Source organism: Corvus hawaiiensis, chromosome 30, assembly GCF_020740725.1.
Source record: "Corvus hawaiiensis isolate bCorHaw1 chromosome 30, bCorHaw1.pri.cur, whole genome shotgun sequence".
Lineage (NCBI taxonomy): Eukaryota > Metazoa > Chordata > Aves > Passeriformes > Corvidae > Corvus > Corvus hawaiiensis.
The window spans coordinates 13446901-13472515 of record NC_063242.1 but is presented as its reverse complement, the minus strand read 5'-3'; the positions used below and the strand labels follow the sequence as shown (position 1 = coordinate 13472515).

The 25615-nt window shown below is 40.3% G+C and overlaps 1 protein-coding gene across 1 annotated transcript in view; it reads left to right on the top strand.

The window, feature by feature from the left end:
• Nucleotides 1-5991: 5991 nt before the first annotated feature.
• The window catches only part of GNAL (G protein subunit alpha L), a 185252-nt gene continuing 165628 nt past the window's right edge, over nt 5992-25615 (top strand). The window contains exon 1 of the mRNA XM_048289205.1: nt 5992-6472. Within this exon, the coding sequence (XP_048145162.1) occupies nt 6007-6472 (466 nt within the window). The 5' untranslated portion in view covers nt 5992-6006. The remainder of the gene's footprint in view (nt 6473-25615) is intronic.

Below are 25615 nucleotides of genomic sequence, written 5' to 3'. Positions count from 1 at the left end.
GTCTGTAGCAAGTAGGACTGCTCCTCACAGTAAAAGCAAGCTGTGATGGCTTTTTGCTCTGTGTTTCAGATGGTGCAAGTCATATTTTAAAAGTGTCACAATTTAGTCGGGTTCGGTCAGATTTTCTCAGAGCAAAAAACCCCTGTTCAGAGCACAAAAAGTATCACAGACCCCTGATTTGATGCCATGGGTCAGCAGTTTTTAATGAAATATTTACAAAGATATTTAAAAGAGATCATTTAGAGACTTGTAAGTTTATTATTCAAATTCCTTTAGAAGTAGCAACAAACTAAATGCAACAGAGACAGCAGTAGTTATGCCTCCGTAACAGTGCATTATGTTGTCTGGTAACACTGCTAGGCATACAAAACCTCCAATTTTATTTGTTTTCCTACCACTCTTTCTTTCCCTGCTTTATGCAGTACCACAGAAAAACTACCTTATCCCACAATTTGCATTTTAAATCTCTTTCTAACTGTTTTCTTACTCCATTTGCTCAGAACCTAGTTTTCAAGCAAGCTGACCTACTTTATCTTATTTTGGTACTTGCAGTAAATTCCCTTAAGCTTGTCTACTCTGACATTGCTTAAAATGTCTTCTGTATCCTGGTAATCACTTCTCTTAAAGCAAAAAGGTCTACTATGACTGATACAAGAATGATAATCTATTGGCCCTTCTGAAAGCCAGTAAGATGTTTTTACATTGCAACATTATGTTTCTCATTAAACTCTCCGTGAAAATGGCTGAGGTATTTTAAAAGGTAAACCAAACAAAAACATTCATGTCAAGACAGATTTCAGCAGGTGCTGAAATTTAGCTGAAATCCCATTTTTGTACAGTTTTAAGCAAGAAAAAATAATGTCTAATAATGGGAGGTACAGGGCAACTGTACTACTGATGTCACTAATGGCTTGACTTTTAATAAACTAATACCAGTTTTTTTCAGCAGGGTACTTTAAGGAGGATGCTTTAAGAGCTGCTAAATTGTTTACAGTATTTACATGGAAAGAGCACTCCAAAAAGAAGTGGTAGATGGTTTTACTGCTATCTTGCTCAGATATGACAAGGTGCAAAAAATACCATGGTGATGAGTGAGAGATGATTTGATAAAATTAGGTTTGAATCACTGTTGCTCTACAACTATTACAGTTGTAGCTGAATTCCCACTATAAGGCTTGTTTTTTCCCCCTTTAAAAATCTTCAAGCAACCAGTAAAAGTGTCACGTAAAATTTGTGGTGAAGGTTAAAGTTGTGAAAACAGAGTGGGGGGGACCGGGAGAGAGTTTGTATCTATGTCTCTGTGTGTGTCGGTGCTTAGGATGGATGAGTTATAAATCCTGCGATGTCCTGTGAAGAAGACCAAGGGTCTTTCAGTGGTCTTCTGTCTTTGGACAAACTGAGGCTGGTAGGAGATCAGGTGACTCATCTAATCTCTGGATATTTCACATAGATATTTGTTATTGTAGCTGTGCTTACTAGCAAGTTTTCTATCAGCAGCATAGGTTTCAGCCTTTAGAGAGCAAAGCATATATCAAAGAGGAGTATTTTCCTCTTCCTGTAAACCAGCGAGGATACAGTAGGGCAGCACTGGCACACTAGTGTTCATTGTAAACTTTAAAAACAAGAATAATAGTATTTGTTCCACAAGAAGCAGGTAGATTTTTGATGAGTGCCTATCAAAGAAGATAAGAGATGTTTATTATCTGATGGCAGCTGGGTAAATCCTAGACCTTTCATCCATGAGGAAAATTAATCTCAACAGAAGGTTTGCAAATATCTAGTGGTTGTCATGGCACATGATTTTCTACTTTTTTTTTCTTGTAGCACATAGCTTTCCTCTTTAATAAACCCAAAAATCTTGCAGCATTTTTCACTAATCATCACTGAGGCTCTGAAAAATCTCAAGGAGCATATGTCAAAACTGTTTAGAAATAATATCCCACTGCAGGTTCTGGATTTATAGTTTCTGAATTCATAGCAGTATTCTGACTAAGATATAGAAAAACAATATGGCAAAACTGTAGTCAGAATATGGATAAACTCATTCACTGTCACAGTGACTAATCAAAGCAAAAAGAACATAAACAAATGTCCAGCCCCAAAACAGCTTCTCCTTGCTTTTAAGATCCTTGCCTTATCAAAATTCTTACAGATTCATTTAGCTGGAGTCTCTTCAATTACCACACAGTTATATTTTCAAGGCAACTGCATTTACTACATTTGTTTTAGTTTGATCACAAACAATCATTTCCTGGTTAAAACTTAGAACATTGTATAAATCCCAAAAAGTTATATAGTATAGATAAAGATTGTCAAAGCAAAATTATTATGAAACTGGGAAAAGAAGACAAATTATTTTCATATGAGTGTACAAGAAATGCATAACTTGCACTTCTTTTTAAGAAACAGTAAAGACACATCTTCTTAGGAATAATATTTAGAGATTTACTTACTAGACTTGTATTACTCCTTGGAGTAAATAAAGGCATCTCATGGACATACCCAGCTCCTGCATATGACTGGATAGCACCTCTAATTAGTCATTTTTTAGGTAGAACTATACCTTGAAAGCAAAAAACAAAAAACAGTTTAAAGTGGTCTACTACAAGTTCAGATCTAAAGATACTTATTTATTAACTGTCCCCACAATTCAAAAAAGATGGGGATGGACTGGAGAAGGTCCAAAGAAGGGCCAAAAAGATGATCCAGGGGCTGGAGAACCTGCCCTGTGAGGAGATTGAAAGAGTGAGATCTCTTCTCCCTGGAGAAGGCTCAGGAGTGACCTTTTCTCCTTGGCAAAGCAAACGCTCAAGACGAACCTCATCACAGTATCCTTGTACTTAAAGCGTGGTAACAAAGACAAAAGAGCAATGCCACAAGAAGCTATGTGGAGAAGACAAGAGGCCACGAGTGCAAGCTGCACCAGGAAATGTTTCATTTCAATGTAAGAAATAATTTTTACAGTGAGAGCAATCATTCACTAGAACAACCTTGCCAAGGGCATGGCAGAATCCCCATCGTTGGAGGTTTTCAAGATGCAGCTAGACAAGGTACTAGATGATCTCATCTAGGCTGCCTTTCCCATGAAAGATGGGGCCAGATGAACTTCTGAGGATCCCTTCCCCAGAGAGCAGTCCTGGGCTGTTGTATGATCCTAGGATTCTAATTTCAGTAAATACAATGAGACTCATGGCTAATTAGTGCTACGGAAACACTGAGCCCGTCATTAAATCCTGGTTTGGATGACTAACCTTAGAAAATGCTGAGCATTATTCCATGAAAGATTCTTCAAAGAGAAATCAGATCAGAAAACTGCATGATGCTGACTTTCTCGCTTTAAATTCTTGAAAATCTCAGTCCATGGTAATCCGGAAGTAGTGATGATCACTATTCCTCTGGGGAAAGAGAGAAGACAGGCTGCTTACTGTTCTGTATTACAAGTTGTAAGAAAAGAATTATGGAACACTTCTTTCTCAAGACACAGTTTGCTCTTGTAGGTCACTGAAGGATCTTTCAGTGAACATACTTTATGTGACACTTTATGAGGTAGAGCATCTATTTCAGTGTTTGGCAGAGCGGTCAGTTTTTTAAGGATCCTGCCTATACATAGTTGTTAATACATGGGCTGCTATTTCAAAATTACTTACAAATCATGTGATTTTACAGTGCCATTTTTTTCTGCCTTTTCTCTAACCGTGAATGTATCATTCACCTTCCCTGTTACTCACTGAGCATACACTGTACATGCCCAGGAGCAGTTTAGCAGGAGAAATTTTACCTAATCTGAACTGATTTCGCCAGGTTATGACATTTCTTCTACCACTTGGAAAGCAGTTCATGGTTCTTCAAATGCTGTTGTATGCATCAAACTCTAAGGATCACCTTCACAAAACTAAGTATGTCCATTGACATTTGGACCCCAAATATTAAATCTCTAACTTCCACTGTTTCTTTGGGTTTTGGTTGTTGGTTGTTTTTTTCCATGGTTTTATTGTATTGTTGGATGAGTAGCAAATTCTCCTTTGTGGTCCAATGACACTGGAAAGTATACAGCCACTAACCCCAGGATCCCAGCTATTCAGTCCATTTAGATTCCTCTTATCTGAATTCCTGTCCATTCTCAGACAAAAGCTGTAATCTTTCACTCCCAACCTAAGAAATATTGTATCCTTATGGTCCATAAAGATTTTGAGCCAAGGCAGAGCAGCTCTGTAACAGTGGTGAAACATCCTCTGCTGTGATGTAACTGCTTACATGTTTTGCAGGAAGATTGCAACCAGCACACTGTAGAGTCATGTATTAAAACATACAACAGAAGCAAAAGCTGTGGGGTGGTTTCTCGGAGCTAAAGCATCTGTCTAAATAATTGGTGAGCATTTTGAAGGGTATAAGAGAACAACATATACAATGTGCTGGATCTTCCTAATATTTTCACTGGCAAAATTTCTTTGTGTGGTGCAATCACAGACAGTTGATACTTTCAGTTAAAAGGAATCTGTTTATTTTATGCCTGTGTAGGGTGTTGGGGGTTTTTTCCCAGTGAATGTTAACACAGAGCTCACTGCTTGGTAAATACATATTTTATGGGACGTTTGTTAAATCATTTGACACAAATAAATCTGTCACAAAACCAATTCTGCTTCCCATATCCAGGAACTAAAAACTGTGCCCAATTTGCTCTAATTCATTAATTGTAAAGAAGTATGGGAATTTTGCATCCCTCCATTTCTTCATACTGTGCTATATAAATAATGGCATCTATTAACATAATATTGGCCACTGCAGAAAAACAGGAGACAAAACCAATGCCCTAATACAACGGGTCATTACGGAATCCAAAGTGACGCTGCATGAAAAGAGGTTCATGAATGCAGTCCAGGTTACTGAAGTTGGAGTCTCTAAATTGTGCTAAGGTACACGTCAGTCATAATAGTGAACACACGACATGACCTTTGCTTTAAGATTCAGAGACCCAGTTTCATCCACGAGCCACGTGCCCCTGAAAAAGGACTGCTGAGCTTATGAAGAAAATGGAGGTGCATGAGGCAGAAGGAGACACATATTTGAGACACATACCAAGTAACTTGAATTTTTCCAGGTCTTGTCTTGAGGAGGGCTGCCACCGCCTTGGAAGTGGCTTTCTAGTACCAGTCTTTCCTCCACAGCCCACAGCAGCACGCTGCTGGAGTACTACTGCTGCCAACACTGACTGAGACAACGAGCAAACCCCAACATTGCCTATTATTTTCTCCTACCGTCGCACCCAAAGCCTTCCTCCCACGGCATCCTTAGTCAGCGCGTGGGCGAGGAGCGGCATGTGTGTGCACAGGGGCTGAGAACCGTGTTGTAGCTGTGAGGATGCCAGGCTGGCGGGGGCTGCCTCGGCCTCTCCGGGGCCGCGATCACCGTCCGGGGTCCCTCTCAGTGAGAGGCCTCCGTCTCGGCTTCTCCCCCTGGGATGCCGGGGCAGACGTTGTCTGTCAGGGGCATAGCCCTGCAGAGGGGTAGGGGTGTGTGCAGCTCCCGCGGCTCGCACAGGCGGCACGGCGGCCCTTACAGGCAGGGAGGAAACAAGGAGGGAGGGAGGAAGCAAGGAAGGTGGGTGGCGTAGGGGCCGAGGGTCTCCCAGGCAGGGCGCGGAGCTGGAGTTCCGGGAGACCCTGGCCCCCTCGGGCGGGCAGGCGCGGGAGGCGGGGGGCTGCGCGCCTGTGTGCGCCTGTGTGCCGGCGCGGCGCCCCCGCCCTTCCCCCGGCGGCGCTGCGCGGTGGGCTGGCGCTGGGGTATTTACGGTAACGTGGACCCGGCGGTGGCAGCTCGGTCGGTGTCAGGTGATCGGCGCCGAGGAGCCGCCGCCACAGCCCGGGAGGAAGATGCAAGATGGCCCAGCGGGGCCGTGAGGGCCTCCGCGGCGCCCCTTCCCCGCCCGCCGCCGCCTGCCCGGCCGGCGGGAAGCGCTGAGGCCAGCGCCGCCGCGCCACAGCCCGTCCCCGGCGGGGGCACCGAGCCATGGGGCTCTGCTACAGCCTGCGCCCGCGGCTCTTCGGCGACGCCGGCGGCGGCGGCTCCATCTCCAGCGCCGGCGCCGCCTCGGAGCCCGAAGCGCCGGCGGAGCCTCACGCCGCCCCGCAGCCGCAGCCTCTCGGCGTCCCGCTCCGGCCCGGTGGTAAGCCCGGCGGGGAGGCGGACGGGCCGCCGCTGCTGCTGCTGCAGAACGGCGGCGGCGGCAATGGGGCGGCCCCCGAGCGGCAGCCGGCGCTGCCCAAGGCCGGCGGCCCCGGCCTTGGCGGCGGGGGGAAGACGGCGCGGCAGCAGGCGCTGCACCAGCCGCCGGCGCTCCAGAGGACCTGGGAGAAGCTGCGCCTGGAGGAGCGGGAGGCGGAGAAGGAGGCGAGGAAAGTCAGTAAGAGCATCGACCGGGCGCTCAAGGAGCAGAAGCGGGAGTACAAGCAGACGCACCGCCTGCTGCTGCTCGGTACGTGTGTGTGTCTGGGCGGGGGTGTGCCGGGGCGGGCAGGTGCCCCGCGGGGCTCCCCGGCAGCGCCCCCTCCCCGGCTTCCCCTGTTTTCCTTGGGCACCCTCCATCCCTCCTTTGTCTCCCCGCTGCCCCCCCCCCCCCCGGCCCTGCCCTGCCCTCCCGGGCGTCTGTCCCCGGGCTCTCCCGCAGACAGGTTTACACCTTCTTTCCCCTTCCTCCTCCCCCTCATCTCTCCTCCCCGCTTCTGGCCCTGGCAGTGGTTTTGCAATGGAGAACACGATCGGCGCTTGTCGGGCGAGGGCGAGCGGCTCCACCCAGGCGAGCGGGCGGGAGCGATGCGGATGGAGGAGCAGCGGGGTCTTCCCGGGGAGAGGAGCCCTGCTCGGGCGGGGGCAGCCCCATCCCCGCGGCGGGACCTTGGCTCAGCGCCCTCGCAACTCGGAAACATTAACGAAAAAAAAAAAAATAATAATTTTTTAAAAGCACAGTAGAAAGGAGGAAAAATGGCCATGCACAAGATACGTGTAGCCTGTGGCTGGTCCTCCTGTGCCGCGTGTGACCAGGAATGGTTTAATGAGGAGCGGCTTGAGGCTCCCAAATGAGAGGAGTGGTGATGAGCAATAGGCTTCTTATTTAAAGAAGCAGTGAGCGGAGTAATGGGAAATAAGCGGATGTAGGTATGTACATTCCTCAAACATCGCCTCTACTACAAGATGTGTTCTTCAGCTGTTGGCTCTCAGATTTTTTAGGGATGACTTGCCAGCTTTTGTCCCCTCTTCTCTGAGGTGCTACGTGCAGTCTGCTATTGCCACTGCTCTTTCTAAGCATTAGTTAATAGTCCTCTCCAGAGGATTTGTACCAGCTGATACATTTACAGTATGAAAACCACAGGGGTATCTAATACAAGCATCTCATTTCCTGCAGGAAACAGAACAGTCATACTGCAGGGCTTTTTTTTTTTTTTTTATGGGCTGAGCAGAGGGCTTATTTGGCCTCTTATCTGTGGTCATAAATCTCTGTTTTCTGTTAGCGTGAAAATACTGATTTGCTTTTGCGTTAGCTTGCATTGCCTGTTCTCGTAAAGTTGCGTGGTACGGAGTTTTGGTGCTTATCTAAGTGCATTCCAGATTTGGGGTAGTCTTTACATCCTTCTTTATAAAATTCTGTTTGTGTTTTACTGGATTCCTTCATTCCCTTTGGTGCGTAAGGGGAGGAGAAAATATGAAATACAGCAGTGGACAAAAGGTATAAGCAATGTTTGCCAGAACAGTAGTGCTCCATTTCCAGAAAACAAATGGGCTTCATTATTACCCATAAAATACCAGCTTGTAGGGTACTAGTGTAGCTGGTAAAAAGGAAGGAGGAAAAACATGTAATTTATACCCCATGGAATTATTATTAGTAGTAAAATGTCTCTTCTGATTCTTGAACTGTTGCAGTATTTAACTCTTCAATACACCTTTTTTAATGAAATATTAAAAATTTTAATGTTTTTTCCTCTTGAAGCATCTGAAAGTGTGTTGTGACTAGTATGGCTGCAAGAAGGCAAAGATCCTGGTTGGTGGCCTTCCTCTGGAGAGCATTGTCATTCCTTGAACAAAAGAATTCTAACAAATAGATACTGTGTGTAGTCTATAACATGGGTGGTTGTCATAGTAAACCAGAGCAGTAAACACCTATTCAGAAACAATACCGTTTGAAAAATAAATAATCTCTGACCTTTGGCACCCTAAAAGAAACTCAACACTCCCAAGATTCCTTGTGTTGAATTTTGTGTAAAATTCATGTCATAATCAAAAAAGATTCTCTTGATCTCCGTATTGCTGGGAGGAAATGTTGGATTATTGTTTCAGGCCTGGCAGATCAGGGCCTGACTTAAATGTTTCATTTGGATATAGGGAGAGCTGCAGGTGCTTTGTGTTGCTGTTTGAAAGTAGTGGAAATGCTGCTCTAGATAAGAGGAAATTATTTAGAACAGTGAAGGGTTTGTTTGTCAGAGAAGGAGTAAAGCAAAATTGCATTGCACAAGGTAGTAGGTTTCAGTCTTGCACAGAGGAAAAGACTTAGAATGTGCACAAAGATCTTTTAGAATAAAGAATATTACTAGCCTGATATTTTATAGCATTTCAAGTTGTAAATAACTGAATCCCTGTCCCTAAGGTCTCCCTGGCAGAGTGAACCTGAAAAGCATACCTTTGCTAGAGAGAGGAGGAATATTTTTGTACATCAACATGGAGGAAATGCACAGCAGAGGCGAAATGGTGAATGCACTGACAGCAGAGCACCATCACAGAACAAACAAAGTTGAGCAACAGCATTGGTGTGGGCTTTGTGTCTCTTTTTTTTAAACACAAGTTTGTAAATAATAGCCTCATTTTGGTTTGTCCTTTCATATCTCGTATGTTTACTGGGGCAAGTTTAGAGGATATTATTGAAATTTTAGAGAAAAATACAGTGTATATTATAAGGAGCTACTATTAGATATCAAAAGGGTATGCAAATAAATGCACTAGTGTAAGAATACTAAGAATCTCTAGAGTCTAAATAAGTAGTATATTAGAAGAGAAGCTTCTATAAATGTTTGAAAATGGCCTTTCCTTAAAAGCACACTCATTCTTTTATTGTGTCAAATGAAAGCAATCAGCTTTGTTATGATCTGTGCATATAAGTTATGAAGGTATTATGAAGTCTCAAAGGCTTTTTTTAGTGTATGTTGGTAAATATCTCTCAAAGAGCCTAATCTTGCCTGTCACAGCTTCCCCCCAGCTAATGTCTCGTGGTGCACATGATGTTTTGACACTCTCTCCTAACCTGCATTCGGAAGCACTTAATGTGTTTTGTCATAACCAGTGATTGTGAAAGGGGGGGGTGTGAGGTAAGTGCTCAAGATCAGCTCTCTGTCTGTGCCTTCCACAAAAATAGGTGTTTCAGTATCAGATGGCTGTAGCTGTGATGCAGAGGCTTTACTGGTGCGCTGAAGTAACAGCAAACATGGTTTGGGTCTATTTGTTTTTCTTCTTCTGAAAGAAGAAGAACCCACATAAAATGGAAGCTGTCTTTCCACCACAATTGGCTGTTTCTTGCTTAACATCCACTTTAAAAATACAAGAAATTGATTGATTATTGAATTGTTTATTGGCTGCTGTATTATTTGTGGGGGGTTTTATTTCCTAAGTGAAGTGTTCATCTGTGCAGAATTCTTAGGATGCTTTTAGTAACCCTGAGATGAGGATTTTTTTTAGGCATACGTATTTATTGAACAGATTTGCAGGGCTTGATCAGTTTTGTAGCTTTGGTTTCTGTCTTGTTTTCTGTTGGGTCTTTTTTTTCCAGAGAATTGCAGTCACCCTCTTCTGCAAGAGTGTTTTAGCTGCTGATTTCCTAGAAACTGTAGAAACCTTACAAGTCACTTTATAGAAACAATTTACGTTCTCATTTCCAGTCTCGTATTCTAAACTATTTTGTGAGTAAGTGGGGTGAAGGGGAATTGGCTTTAAACAGAGTGTTAACCATTGTGGTATAATTAAGGCTCACGTAATGTTGAAGTAAGCCATAGATAGAATTTTTTTTCCTAGAGAGCTGTTGTCTTCCAACCTCTGACTCCTATTTTTTCCATTTACCCTGACTCCTGGTTGCTATCCTAACTTTGGATGACTTTCTCAAGCAGGACACATTCTTTTACACTTCCCTGCTAAACTGAAACTGAAAGTGTTCTGAGTAAAAGCTTTTCTGTTCAACAGAAACTGAAACTAATGATATAGGGATTGAGGGAGAGGAAACAGAGATAGTAATTATCTTCACTTAAAAGGTACTGGAACTACTTACGTGATATTTAAGTAGTGACTTGATAGTGAAATTTAGATACCTTTGGTGATGTTCATGCACAAAAGTATAAAAAACATACCAAAAAGTGTAGTTCCTCTGAATTGATGGAAATCAAACACAAAGATGCCTTCTCAAGCTTAGGAAACTCCTACGTAGGAGATCCCAGAAAGCTCAGAGGTGTATAACAAAAGTAATGGGTTTTTTTCTTTTCTTAACTATGCACCTAATGACTGTTGTCAGAAATAAACTTTTTGTTGCAAAGAGTGTTTCTGGTCTGACAGTGGCTTTTGAGCAAAATTGCAGTCTTATATATATTGTGCATCAGCAAATCTTTAAGTTCATCATACATCTTCAAGCCAATTTTGACGCTTAAGCCTAACAAATTTTATTTTAAAAATAACTTTAATTTTAACTTGTATATAGTGCCAACTCATGCTTTTTGATAAATACCTGAATATAGTTTATCTTGATGTGGTGATACTTTCCCTGTGTCTGCATGAGATTGAATGCTTGAGGTATTTTTCTCTTGCCACCAGAGATGACTCCCTCCCTGGTCTGTAAGTGAGCTTGGCATATTTAGGATCCTTACAGCCAGCTACTTCTAACATGAAGATAATGAACAGATATTTTCAGGACTTTGAAATCCCGGGCTGCAAATACTGACCAATGTAATAATGCAAATGGGTTTTATAATCCCTAATCCTTTGCATAATTTGCATGTCTCTCCAAATGCTCTTCTGCTTTTCTTGTAACTTATGGCATCACAGGAAGTGGGATATGCACTCCTTGCAGATGAGGAAACCAGTAGGCAGAAGTCATCAGGACATTTGGGAATCAGTTCTTAACTTTGGGGGTTTTTTAAACCTGAAAAAACTGAAAGCAATCCCTGATTTACAATACTTAGCTTTTCTTTATCTGTAAATTAAAAACTAATTAGATTTAGCCCGTATTTAGGTGTTTTAACTTATTTCCATTCTTTGATTGATTTTGCTTATCTTTAATCACTTCATATTTAAGAAAAAAAGTAACTATTTCATTTTTTCCCTGTGTTAGGTGTAGAAGTACTGGGAGGCTTTAACTGCTGTGAAAGGGTTCTGCAGCTGTTAGTTAGAACTTTCAGTTATTAAGCAAGTTTTGTTTATCAATGTGTATTCCATGAATGCTTATTGGAATGCAGTGTCTTAATTAAGCAAACTTTGCAGGTATGTTCTATGTCATCTTAAGGTCCCATTACTACTGTAACTTCTTGACTGCTGAAATTTTAAAGAGTATGTAAAACTCCTGGATTTGAATAGTTATTTTCCCTTTTCCCCCCACAACAGTTTAGAAGAAATACAATTTGAAATATTGTTACCGTGTTCATCCCTTTGTACTGCCCAACCCATACACTCAATTTCTTGTTCTTTCGCTTTTTCATTTTTGGCACAGTGCAACTACAAATTTGGGGAAATACTTAATGGTGGGGTTTTTTTCACAAAATCATGGCTTCCCTCCACTTATTTTTCAAGTTCAGGTACTGTTTGAGCTTGTAAAGCTGAATTAATTTTTTTTAAAGTTATTCTTATTTTTTTTAATCCAGCAGTCTGTCTAGCTGTGGCAGAAACCTGGCCTGCCTTCTGCTTACCAAGTTTAGTTTATTTGATAGTTATACCTGTTCTAGAAACATTTTACCTTTGCTGAGTGGTGTGGAAATGGTTCTTCTTTGTGGATTTTTGAACAGCAGTAGAGAATTAAAATGGTGTGAATAAGATAACAGAGCTGTCACTTAGTCTCACATAAAAGGGATAGAATCTTATGAGTTACCATTTTGCACTGGGGAAGTCTTGACCATACCTTTTCTTAAATTCTTTGTGGTTTGGATCTCTTGTAATCTCCAATAAAAGGCTCTTCTTAAAGTAGATGCTTGATGGGTTGCACAGGTTAGTAAAACAAGCATAGAGCAGTAGTTACTCAGTCCATTGACTGGTGCCATGGTCCAAAAAAGTCTGAAATTGGCCCTTCATCAAAGATACAGATCTATTTTAAGAGATGGAAATGTATACCAGTAGTTATTACTTACTATAGTCTTAACAAAAAAATGCCTTTTGTAGATAGTTAAAATCAGCTGGTAATGGTTGAGATTTGCAGCCTTGCGTGGTTATTCAGCCCTGTGCGAGTTTTGTTGGGTTGGAGTCATCCACACAGCTTTCACTTCCTGGGCAGAAGCTTTGTCTTACTGTGCCATTACTTACAACTGTCTGTCACACAACTGTTCTAGGGGGGTTTTTTAATACTTTGGATGTTTTCTTTTAACTGGTAATAACATAAATCAATAAGATAGGTGGGGTTTGTTTGCTTGTTTTTTAAATACCCAGGAGTGCAGAATCTGGAAGAAATGCAGCCTTATGTCTGGCCTGTGCACATCATACTTACGTCTTTTCCAAGAGTGGATGAGCGTGTTAAGTACACTGACTAGCATATTTCATATTATCTCTGTAGCACTGTATGAATGTATGTGTAAAACTCCTGTGTCTTGTGATTTGTCTGCACATGAATATTAAATAAAACTTCAAGACCTTAAGCTGTACAAAGAAGGAAATGTGTGCTGTTTGGGACCAGAATAGGTAAAAACTATGTAAGAAAGCTTTTATTATTTTCTTTTTCTGTGTTCATGTGCAGAAGATCAAAAAATCCGAGAAAAAAAGCTGCCAATTAATGTGTGTAACAGAAGACTAACATCAATCACCTGTAGTGGAACTTCTTAGCTGATAAGATCTCTTTGAAGTAAGACTTGAATTGCTTCCTCAGACTCTGGTGTTTTACATTTGTTTGGTTTTAAACTTAAGTTTGAAGAATTATAAATCCCACTTAAATGTAAGGTAATGTTAGGTTTCAAGAATAATAAATTATTCTTTCTGAAAATACCATTACTGCAGTAAGTCAGATCCAGGTAGAATTTAAAATTCTATGCTGTTATCTTTATTTTAGAGAAGAATTTACATCATGTGGGAACAGCATGCATTTTGCAGCTTAAAGCTGTTTAAAAATAGAAGGGGTTTTTTTTCCACTAAGTATTTAAAATAAAAAGAAAAAAAACCTGAAAAGTCTTTTACTTTTTCTATGATAGACAATGCACTTTTAATAGTTTTTTGTTTTTAAGAGGACTCCATCCCTTTAAAGGGCAAAAAGGAAGCTCTTCTCAGGCGTCAAGTCAATTAAATAATCTAGGTGGTCTTCAGGAAATGAGACCATTCCTTCTGTGATTTGGGTTAGTGCATGCAATGGAGATAATGCAGGCATGCAATGTAGCAGACTGAAAAACATCTGTAATAAAAACCTGACAATAAATAGAGTCCTCACTCTCTGTGGGTATCGTTTCCTCACCCCCAGCCTCTCTTTCTTAATTTGAAAATGTGTACTTTTTGATACATGTAATATACTCTTTGTTTAATTTGTCATCTGTGGGTTAAAATGGATAAGGAAGAGTTGTATTTTTCCATCATGAAGAATCATGAAGGCTATGTTAACCTGCCAAAAATGTGGGTGAACACAGATCTTTAGTATTGTGTGCAAGTGTAATTTATATTGAGCAACTTAATCTTTTATTGAAAACTGTCGTGAATGTTGCTGAGACTCTGCCAACTCTGCTATGCAATTCTCTTAACTACAGGGAATTAATCATTCTGTGTCTTGGAGCAAATGCAGAATGCACTTCATGATGTTAAGGCAATGCCTTCTTCAGAATCATCTTTATTTTCCCAAATGCCTCACATGTGGAGGACTAAACTATAACAAAAGCAAGTTCCTTTTTTTACTTAGGTGGGAGCACTCATTCCAGGTTCATGTTTGAATTAATTTTTCTTGTTGATTGTAGAATCATTTTCTATTCCGAATGATACTTTTTCAGAGAGATGTGCACACGTGTCTGTGCATGCACACACGGCCACTGAAGTTCTTGTAAAATGCAGGAGATCGCTCTGAGGAGTCCAGGTGAGATAAATCAACCTTCAAGAATATGTGGTTGGATTATGTCCTGGCATATCTCGTAGCCTTAAATCTTCATAAGCACAGGGCAAGTGTAATGGATTCTGTAACAAGATTGCTTTTTTTCATCCTTTGACTCACTGGACGTTTGAATTACAAAATAGGCTTATGGTGTTATCTTCTGCCTGTTCTGAGCTTCCTATATTTGTCTAATTCACTGTCTAGCAGAGATAGGAACATGATGTTAAGCACTTCTAACACGTGTCAGCCTTTGCAAAGATGTATTTTTTTTTTATGTTCTTATATAAACTATAAACCTAAAATGCAAAGAATATAATAATTTGTATTAAGGACATATGCGGAATTAATAATCTGAAAAGATACGATTAAAGAGTTTGGGGGAGGTTTTGTTTTTTTGGGGTTTTTTTAAGGTTTTGGTAGGATTTGGTTTGTTTGCTTTTTTCTAAATCTAATTTTTAAACAAGCAAAAAAACTCTCCTTTCTAAGTGGGAGGTATTTACATCTTGTAATGTGTCTCTTTGAATTTAATTTAGTCATTTCATCACCTAATACTAAAAACTGAATAAATTTAAAAATTCCTTGATGTGTATGAGACATTCTTCTGCTTCAGCTGTTCTTCAGAACCTGATAGTATACTATATTATGGTACTGTTACATGTGATGATGTGCAACTTAGTCATGTATAAACAACCAGGAAAATGGCATGAAGGACAGGCTATAACTTAAAATGACTTTCAGATCCTTTTATTCGTTGGGTCTACTGACTTGTGAGCGTGTCTTAAGGCAGAAGAGTAGCTGTTCACATGTTTTGCTTTTATCCCTTGAAAATATTTGCATGAATGAGAACAGATGGGAACTACAGGACAATAATTCTGGTTTAGATTGAGTAGTTGGTCTTCCTTTGATTTAATGTTTTGAAAGAAGAACAGAAATCTCAAATGCTTTAGAGTATTTTCTCACACTTGGGATGGGGTGAGGGGAGCAAAAACACCCCAACCAACCAACCAACCACCCATCTGTCATGTAAATTCTGATGGCTTTGTTTTGTTTAACAGAGGTGTACTTCAAATTCATATTAATCTGAATTGTCCCTGCAGATGAAATAGCACTGAGAGGGAACACTAGCTTTTGAAACTTGGAGCAAGACTGGATAACAAGCTGTATTTAAATAACTGCCACGTGTTGTTCCTTTTGATAAATACATTTTTCTTCTTAATTTTGGGAATATTTTTACACTTTCTATGATTCTTCAGTGTTGTAAACTATTTATTTTCTCTTAACGGAAGACCAGTAGAGAAACACTAGAGTGAGCTTGATGTCGTGCTTCCTGACATCTTGCTTCCAGATCAGGAGCCATAGCAGTCCCTCTTCCATGAGGTTCCAAGTGCACCCTGAGTACATAAAGCTGTTATTCCAAATTATATTGTTGCTTCCTCCGGTTTTCTTATTCTATTCAGTGTGACATCTGATTTCGTGAGCTTGTCTGTTCAGTAGTGTCTTTCCAACTTAAATACTATTGAAACAGTACAGTTGGTGTGTTGCTGATTTTAGGGTTTGGGTTTTTTAAATGGGGAAACTACAGTAATATTTTAGGGGGCTACATATTCACTCTGAGGGCCTCCTACTTCTTAACTCTATGTATAGAGGTGAAAATGTTGGCTCAGCAGAGGCAGAGGAAAAGAACAAAAAACTGAAAAACTGCCTGCAGTGGTGTTTGGCTTGTGATATGCAGAACTCTCTTCTGTCAGGGGATCCTGACTCCAGGTGTATGTCAGCTATGTCTTTGAACCACCAGAGGTGGAAAGAAAACTGTTTCATGGAAAAGCTGAAATGGAGAGAGTAGTTTTTTGATACGTGAGGTTGCTCATAATTTAATGCAGAAAGGATCACCTGAAGAGCACTCTACTCCAAATCGACTTCCATTTGGCAGTAGTCCTTGTCTAATTAAAGCAGATTCACAGATATGTGATCTATCTGTCAGAGACTGAATTAATGCTTTCTAATATGTCAGGAAAAGCTAAAGCAATGAGTAAAAGGTCAAACAGCTTTTCAGATGTGCTAGAGAAGGATTAGGGCAGGGAAGATGGGACTATCTTTTCATGCTGCTTCATACTATGAACAAGTACCACTGCTTGTGATCCTGGTCCAGCTGTTTGAGGAAAAGGAAATAGGGGCTCTGATGTTCTGAAGTAGAATGAGCAGTTGTGCCACACTTGGTCGGATTCCCTATACAATGCTTAAGAGCAAGTACGTGTTAATACCTTGTTCTGCTCTAGGGGGAGGCCATTCATCTTAATACCACAGTTTCTCTGGGTTTTTGAGCATTAGTTGTGCCCTGAATGAAGTGACTCCACCATTGAGCACTGCTGTGCTGGACATGTTGGAGCTCCAGTACGAGCTGGAGTCCAAAGCAGCAAAGTGGTACGCCACTATTGACATTGCCAATGCATTCTTCTCCATTCCTCTGGGAGCAGAGTGCAGGCCTCAGTTTGCTCTCACCTGGAGGGGCGTGCAGTACACCTGGAACCGACTGCCCCAGGGGTGGAAGCACAGTCCCACCATCTGTCATGGACTGATCCAGGCTGCACTGGAAAAGGGTGAGGCTCCAGAACATCTCCAGTACATTGATGATGTCATTGTGTGGGGGAACACAGCATCGGAGGTATTTGGGAAAGGAGAGAAGACCATCCAGATTCTCCTGGAAGCCAGCTCTGCCATCAAAAAGAACAAAGTCAAGGGACCTGCCCAAGAGATCCAATTCCTATCTGTATATATGTGTAAACATGTGTGTTTAAAGTTGAAATGTATTAATTTGGGCATTGAGCAAATGGTATGGAATAAGGGGGGGAATGTCCTGGGGTGATGTTGTGAAGCCGCTTTATTCCTTAACCATCCACTCAATGCCCAAGGATGCTGTGCCTTTAGGATGGACCCGAGTGCGGGGCAGTTGAACGGCCGGGGCCCAAGGGCTCAGGGGCTCTGGGGCTCGGGAGGGAGTGCGCTGGGAGCACTGTGCTGCTTTTTGGGTTTCTTTTGTGTTTTGGATAGCTGGGGAAAGGTTCTGTTGGTTTTTTTTTTTCTTGTTTTTTCCCTTCCCCTTTCCTCACTGCCTCCCTTCCCTCCTCACCAGTCCAGGGAGCCTGTGGGGGCAGCCCCCAGCTGGTCCGAGCCCACGTGTCTGTTCCCTCTCCGGGAATTTGTTGTATTTTGATTTTGTTGTATGTCTAGGAATTTTGTTGTATTTCCCTGTTCTACCCTGTTTTGTTTGGTGTTAACAAACAGTTTGTTTTTTCCACTCTCACTTGCTGTGACCCACTTGTCTTACTGGTGGAGGAAAAGGGAAGGAAGGCCCTTTTCCCTTCGGAGGAGACACTTATTCCAGAGTGTTTTCTCCTGAAGTTTTGTCTCCAAAATGAAGACAATTAGTTGTGCAAGCAATGTCACAGTCTGCCAAGGTTCTGCAGCACCTCCTGTTCTAGTACATGCAGACTGTGTGCAGGACAGAAGAAATACATAACCTTCTCAAGCCAAAACAGCATAACATCAGTACATCCGACTATGCTGACTGCCACTGAAATGTAACCTTTTCTTAATAACAGGATTTCTCTTAAGATAAAGATGGCTGGACGAGTATGGGAGCAAAAGTTTTCATTTTGTTTTTCCGTTCTACCCTTACTCTTAAAAGTAAGAACTTCAGCTGTTTTGGGATTGTTGGTAGGAGCTTTTTTTCATATGTATTCTTGTATCCTGATTCCCTGATAAAATCTGTTTCGATAATCTGATAAAAGAGTAGTTAGAAACTTCAATTAATTGGCTGTTCAGATTATGTGCAAAGAAATGTTGAATTAATCTCTCTTAATTTTAGCTCAGAAAAAAACAATTTGAAGATACTACTGAGTTCCACGTAAATAAATAGACAGCATCTTTTGAGTTCAGTCCTTTATTCCCTAACACAGTTCTCTCTAAAGTTAGACTGATAAAGCCTTTGGTATTGGTAGCTGCTTCATCGCCTTGAGATAAGCAATCAGACAATAGGAGTTTATGAATAATTAGACTAAAGTCCAGAAGTGACTAGTAAGATTTTTCCATTTGACTATATATGTAACCAAGACATTGTTTCACTTCTTCATAGTCTCTGTGCTCTAAACTAATAAGTTGCTTGAATTTTAATGTGCGTATTATACTAAATGTTCAAGCAGTGTTATTGTTTTGAACCCTAGTTCAGAATAGGACATACTTTGTCCCACCCATCAACTTCAGCTTCTGCTGGTTTGGAAGCTGTAACTCACATAGTTACTCCGTTCCTTGAAAGAAAACAGTCTGGAATATATTCTTTAAAAGCTAAATGTGCTCATCACCTATTGCTTTTGTCTGACTGTTTTTTCCAATATGTCAGAAGTGGGCAGTGCCTGCTTTAATGGTGTTTGTATTTCTTTCCTGCAGGAAGCATTGGTTTTATTTTTTGAATTTGTTTATCTGACGATTTATAATTAATATATATCCAAGTGTTTCTGAAACTGGCCTATAAAAATCTTTGTACTCCGCGTCTAGAAATATGACCTTGCAGTGGCTCATGGAAGAATACTATTGACTGTACCAGGTTTATCAGAGTTGCTGTTCTCCAACATTGCTGCTTGTCTACACTTGAGTCTTTTGATAAGCTAACATCATTCACAGTGGTATCTTTTATCAGTGGCTAAAAGTTTATTGTAACCACTTGATGATTTACACTTGATTCTTGAAATCCGTATATTATCTGATTCCTGATTCACTTAAAATGTGTTGTATCGATTGTTTGCAGAATAACATCAGGCATACATGTGCTGCTTATTTATAATATCAAATGTCTTATATTGACATAAGCCTTCAACTTAATCAACTGTGTTTGCTGTCAATATCCCTCAGGCATTTATTTTTAATTAAGGAAATAACTTATTACTGATTCATTGGCATTAGATAGTGGATACCAGTCCTGTACTTGATGGAATGTGATTTTTCTCAAACTGTGTGTAATCTAACTAATGGGATCTCATACCTGAAAAAGTCTTGATTTTTCTGGTGCCCTCAGGTTATCTCATAGATTAGGAGTAAATGTAATTGACATTCTTTACACCATTATCTGTTGTGATTTGCAGGACATGCTCAGATCCTTTCTGTAGAGAGTTATCCTGTAAATATTAAGAAAAGAACTGTTCAGCTCACGTTGTGAAGACAGAGGGCAAGAATCTCTGTTTAAAGAATTAACTTGTGTTGACACGCAGGGCAGTTTGCTGTTACTGTTTTAAGGTAAAGAACCTAACTTGGCATTTCTGGGTGAATGTGAATGTTTTTGTTAAACAATGAATCTGGTTGACAATGAAGTCTTGGTCTAGCATGGTGCAGAAGAGGAGACTGCTATTATGATCTCTTGTAAAACAAATAGTTTTGTTAACTTGAGATACTTTGGAAACAGCAGTACTTTGCTTGGTCCTTTTCACCTCTATTATGTAGTCTGGTTTTAGGGTGTTTGAAACTGTCCACTTCTTTGTCCTTTTCTTAAAAGAGAAACCAGCTGCTTATTTTTAATTTGATAGTTTCAACAAGCTGAAAATGCTTTATCAACATCAAGTACTAGGCCAGTTAAATACTTACTGCTACTAAAGACCAGCACAGGAGAAAAAAGATAACCTCATGATGTTGGGTTTTTTGTTTTCTTCTTTATTTGTTACTGGCTGTGGTCCAGAAGTGTCTTCTGTACCATGGTAGATCTTGCAGGCAGTTGCCTGGACCTTTTATGAACACTGTCTTTCAAATCAGCTGACTCTTGTTACTTTTTGCCTTCTTTGTTTATGCCTGGAAAATTACTTATTCAGGTTTTGAAACAATCTTTACCATAAAGGAGTCCAACTCAAAATATTAAGCTCTTAAATTCAAGCATTTAGTAAACTAACACTTTTATTTTAGGTCAGGTTTTTGGTGGCTTTTTTTTTTTATAGTAGTTAGGAAGGGTAACATCTGTTCCAAAAACTACTTATTGCCAGAATTCTTATATGTGATACATGCTGCAAGTCAATTTTTACTCTAACCTTTTACTGAAATAAAGGAAGAATTCTTACCTTCGTAGTCCTCTTCTTTATTAGTAGGTATTTGACTGATGAATTAAGTCTCTGTGAATGCATTGGGGTAGTCTCATTTTTTAACTCATGCTAAATGTGCACTAACAATTATCTCAATTCATAAAATACCTGATTTAGTCTGTCATCCCATCATAGACAGTATGGGTTTTGATTCTAAGGTGTACACATTTTTTTCAGAGCATCAGATGGCTTGAAAATCTTTCTTGACCCCCATCCCTGGCTGACAATGTATTTAACATTTCAAAGGGTAGCCCTTCCTCTGTGGGTGTTCTGATAAATGCTCTAACTGGAGCTAGGTCTTCTAGCATTTTAATTAACTCTCCACACAGGGACCCTTCCTGTGGAGAAAACATACATTTTCTTTTAAAAGAATTTCCAGAATAGATTGTGAGAATAAACTGTGGAGGAGGAAAAATTACTTATAAGTATAGGAGCAGTTGTGTTTCTGATTTTGCTGTAGTATATAAAGATCTGAAATTCTAAGTCAGTGTAGTATGAAAGTATGTAAAACACACGCTTTTACACTGAAAGCATAGTAAGTTTTGCTGTGACTGCAGGAATCCCAAATGTGAGCTTAATTTTGCAGTGTCATCAGTCTGCTCAAGTTGGAAGAGGTAGCTGAGATCCAGAAGCATAGCTGAAAATTTTCTTGAGTGTCTGATTTCTCAGTTTGGTTATGGCACGGCATCAAAAGTGCTTCAGAAGTACTGAGTGGTTTTGTCTTCTACCAATTTCACTTGGAGTCAAATGGTCATCGCTGATGAAGCCTTACAAAAGTGTTTTGTTTCATAGTCTGAATGTATCAATTCCTTCAAGAAGAATATTTTTTATTTTTGTTTTAGTGGTGTTTTTGACACTTTGTACTTGGCTCAGTCCTTGAATATGTATTAAGTGATGTTAATAAATTCATTCATTTATTTTGAGTTGATTTTATATCTTTAAGGGCACTCTTATTCTGAGCCTTAAAACAGAAAATACAGTATCTTTTGCAAAGCCTGTAAAATGCAGCGTGCAACCCCTGACTCAACAGCAGGGTGCTGACAAAATTAAGGTAGATTTCAGAACAGCAGATTTATTAAAATATTGACAGAAGCGCTTCTTTTGCTTGTTTTCCTAATTTTCCCTTCTGGTCATAAATGCCTATTGGTATTAATGATGGAAAACTGAGAATCAGCTGGATAGTGTCATATAATGAATATCGTTAGGAAGACTCAGCTATAAGGTTTGATTCTACCTATAGTCAAACTGTCAAATGTACATGCAAACATTGGGCATTCCAAACTTTGGTACCTGTGCTTTATTTCAACATGTGTTGTCTTGGATTAAATGACTGACTGCTTTCTTTCTGCATTCCTCATAGTATTCTCATTCCTTACAGCATGTACAGTATAGAATAAATAATAGTAAATGAATGTGACATGTTGACTGTATGTCATCTTTTTTTTTTTTTTGATGTGGAATAATTCTTACACTGTATACCAAAGTCTTTGGTATCTAGTGGGGATTTTTCCAAGGAGTGGACCATTGATGTATTTCCTCTTGTTCAGACGGAAAATGGAAGTAGAAGTGGATCATGTTCAAATTTACATATCATCTAATATTCAGCTATTAGTTTAGATGTCTACAGCCTGGCCTACTTCTGAAATTATTTTAGAGAGCTGTTACAATGAGCTGCTACCTTTGGTGTCCAAATGATTATGCTGATATTTACTATAATTTCTGAAAATTGCTTCTCAAATTAAATAATCTTGTGAGTGGGGATACATAGCAATAATGCTGCAGCTGTATGGCCTCCTCTGATGGTTACACATCCAAGATGTGAAAGCCCAGCTGTAAAGAAACTGAACTTTCTGGTACTGTTTTTATGTCCCAATGCCAGCCTAATGATCTGGGTCTCTCAGCTACTGGTCAGACAGGTTCCCTGTCTTGACAGCATGAGAATGTCTTCAAGTCTTAAAAGTACAGTGTTCCTGGCTTTTCTGTATTCAATCTCCACTTCTAGTCCAGTGAAAAATGATAACTGGTAGCAACTGTTGATATTCTCTTGTCTCGCTTCAGAGAAGCATGAGATGCAGTATAGTGGAGGGTGTCTTGGCAGCAGCATGCCAGGTTGGGATGACTACCCCAGGTTGTCAGGAGATTATCAGACTGCATTGCTGCTACAGCTTTCCATAACTGAAAAGTCTCCATCTGACCAGCTTTGGGAGCCAGAGGCCAAGCAAAGAATGAGTCCCTTACTGCACCGAGCAAAGGTTTCTGAGCCTAGACAGATAGACAGCCGAACTCCTGTGAGGGAAAACTTTGTCCCTGCCCTTTGCTGCTAATGCATGTCAAGAGTGCATGGAAAAAAAATGAGGCAGCAGCTCGTTGTTGCAGTCAGTAATCTGATTTACCCCAAGATGAAACAGATTCCCAGTTAATGAATTGGAGGTTACCATGATTTTCTTGTATGGTCAAGTTCCTGCATCATGCTCATGGCCTAAGTTTACCGTCTCTGGTCATAGAGCTGTTTATGTAGTGGTAGAATTTTTACTACAAAGCTTCTGTATAATTATTTGGTCTACCTTTATTCCTTAGAAAATGCGTGTGACTGTAAAAGTAACACTTCACAAATATTTCTGTGTGCAGTATAAGTTATTGAACGTGTCATCAGTGGGCTTGATAACAGTGTAGATTGGAAATCCTGTATTCTTTTACTGGAACAAAATGGGATCCAAATATCATTCAAAAAATGATGCAATTTTATCTTTTTATTTTAGATCACACATCTATTCTGTTGCTCAGTGCTTGTCTTCTATCTGTGGTACTATGCCAGAACTAATGAATCCTGTGGGATCTTATCTAAGCTGAGGTCAGTGTTGGATAAACTATGTCAGTAATTCAGAAGTAACTGAGTCACAGGGTATTTTAACTTCTGGGTATTGCCAGTTGCTCTAAAAAAGCCTGAGGAATTACCAAAAAAAGTTCAATAACTTGTTTACAAATATGGAATAAATTTAGACAGAATTTGAATGACTATCTGAACAGACACTGTGTACTCAAAAAGAAGCTGTGACACTCAAAGCTGTCTCCACCCGTGTTCCCAGTTACCTGCTGGTTCAGGTGTGAAGAACAGTGCTGCTGGATATGAAGGCACCTGCGTGTGTGACCTTCTGTGCAGTGAAGCAAACATCTCTGTGGCAAAAAAAGAGGATACAGTTCTTATTTCTCAAAGAAAACTGTAGCAGCCTCTTGGCTGTGCCAAATGTCTTCTTACACCAGTTTCACCAGTTTATAGGTACCATTGTACCACCTCTATTTGCTGTTTACTCACCATTTGCTTTGCACTGAATGAAGCAGGATTCTGTAGCTAAACAGCCATGGCTTATACCACAGCATAATTAGAACTGTTAATGCTGTCTTTGCAATTTGGAGAATCAGAAGTAAACTGGGATAGAAAACTTGTGTTAATTTTATTATGAAGGCAGCATTGATTTTAATTTTTTTTTTAAACTTGGGGGGTGCATGGTAGTTAATTTCAAGATCAGCTCGTGAAATACCATATTCTGATGACGCTTCCGTACAAGACAGAGGCTGGTCTAACGTTTTTATAATGGTAACCATTGTTTTTATTTCAGACTGAAGAAAATTCTCAGCTTCCTAATGGCTCTTTAGTAAAGAGATTCAACCTTCACATGGCTTAGTAGATGTTCTTTATCAGTTTCCACATCTTGCCTATGAATGAGAATATGCAAAAGTCAGCTTTTGTTTATGGTTGTTTATTTTTCAGCCCTGTATATTTTCAGTCATCTTCTGCCAAATGTAAGTTAAAACTTCTGCAAGGCGTTCTCCCCACTAATGGTAGGAAATAGTTCCTTTTGAGAGGCCAAGTGGTCTTTAAGAGCACTTTGATGGAGTGAGGTGCACTGGATTGGCACTCATTCATCACACCATATTATGGTAGATGCAGATGATGGAACACTGTGGGTTTACCCCAAAAAGGCAGGTGCAGTAGTCATGGACACAGGGATGTGAAGACAAAGATCTAGGACCTAATGTTGGATGGTATCTCACTGTGCAATACTCACATGTTGACTGTTAACTCCTTTAAATATTTCTTAAGCTATTTTGTGACGTTATATGAGGAAGACTTTTTCTTGCATCTCAAGTCCCAGATAAACCCATTGCCACCAAAACAGTAATTGCAAAGACCACTGTGAATAGTCTTAGTGAAGATCTATTGCACAGGTTGCATTCAGGCTTTGTAGTTAAACAGTGATAACTGGTCCACTGTAGACATGGAAACAGCAGCTCTGAAGATGTTTGTCAAAGTTTATTACAGCTTGTGATTTACTCTTCTTCCTACTCCCACCATGCCCCCCTCCAGGTTACACCACATTTGGGATGAAATACATACATTTCCATATTAATGCTTGGGTAGCAGGTAGCCAGGCAATTCAGTTATTTCCCTCCTGTCTCACAGTTTCTCCAACTTGGCCATTTTTTAGCAACCTCTTTTAAGGAGAATCTTCTCTGGTTAAAGGTAGGTACTGAAGACATTGAGAGCTTTAAAACCAGTTCATGCACCCTTCATGTTTTCTACAACTGCTGTTCCTGAAGCCATATGGGAAGGAAGAATGATTGGTGATTGTCCTTGACTTAGTGGAAATGGTTTGAGTGGTGGCGGCATCCAGTGTTACTCAGGGTTATAACTGCATTACCCTATTTCTTGTAAAAGCAGTAAGTCTAACCAACTTTGTCTTAGACAACATTGGTGTTGATTCAAGGTGCATCTGATTCTTCTTTTGCAAGCTGTTCGCCTTTCATCTCTTGAGCTTTCCTCTCACTTTTGCACTGCTGAATGCATCAGACGTAGGTGAGATCACCTTTAATCATCCAGAAAATAAGTTGATCAAACAGACAAACTCTTCTGCTGACTGGCCTTCCATCTGATATCCTGATTTAAACCTCATAGAAGCAATGGAACTCACTGGAGGAATTATCCATTCTTTAGAGATAGTAAGATTCCCATCTGTTAAACTTTGTGTTGTAATAAATCTTAGCCAAGATGTGGTAGATGTATATGATTCTAAAATCACATCACTTTTCAAGATACATGGCTTTACTTCTGTATACACAAACGTGTTGAGCTTGAGGAAAGCTCGAGTAGAAGTGTTCCCATAGGTCCATCCTCTTTCTTTTTGAGCAATGTGATGTGCACACTTACAGTACTAGC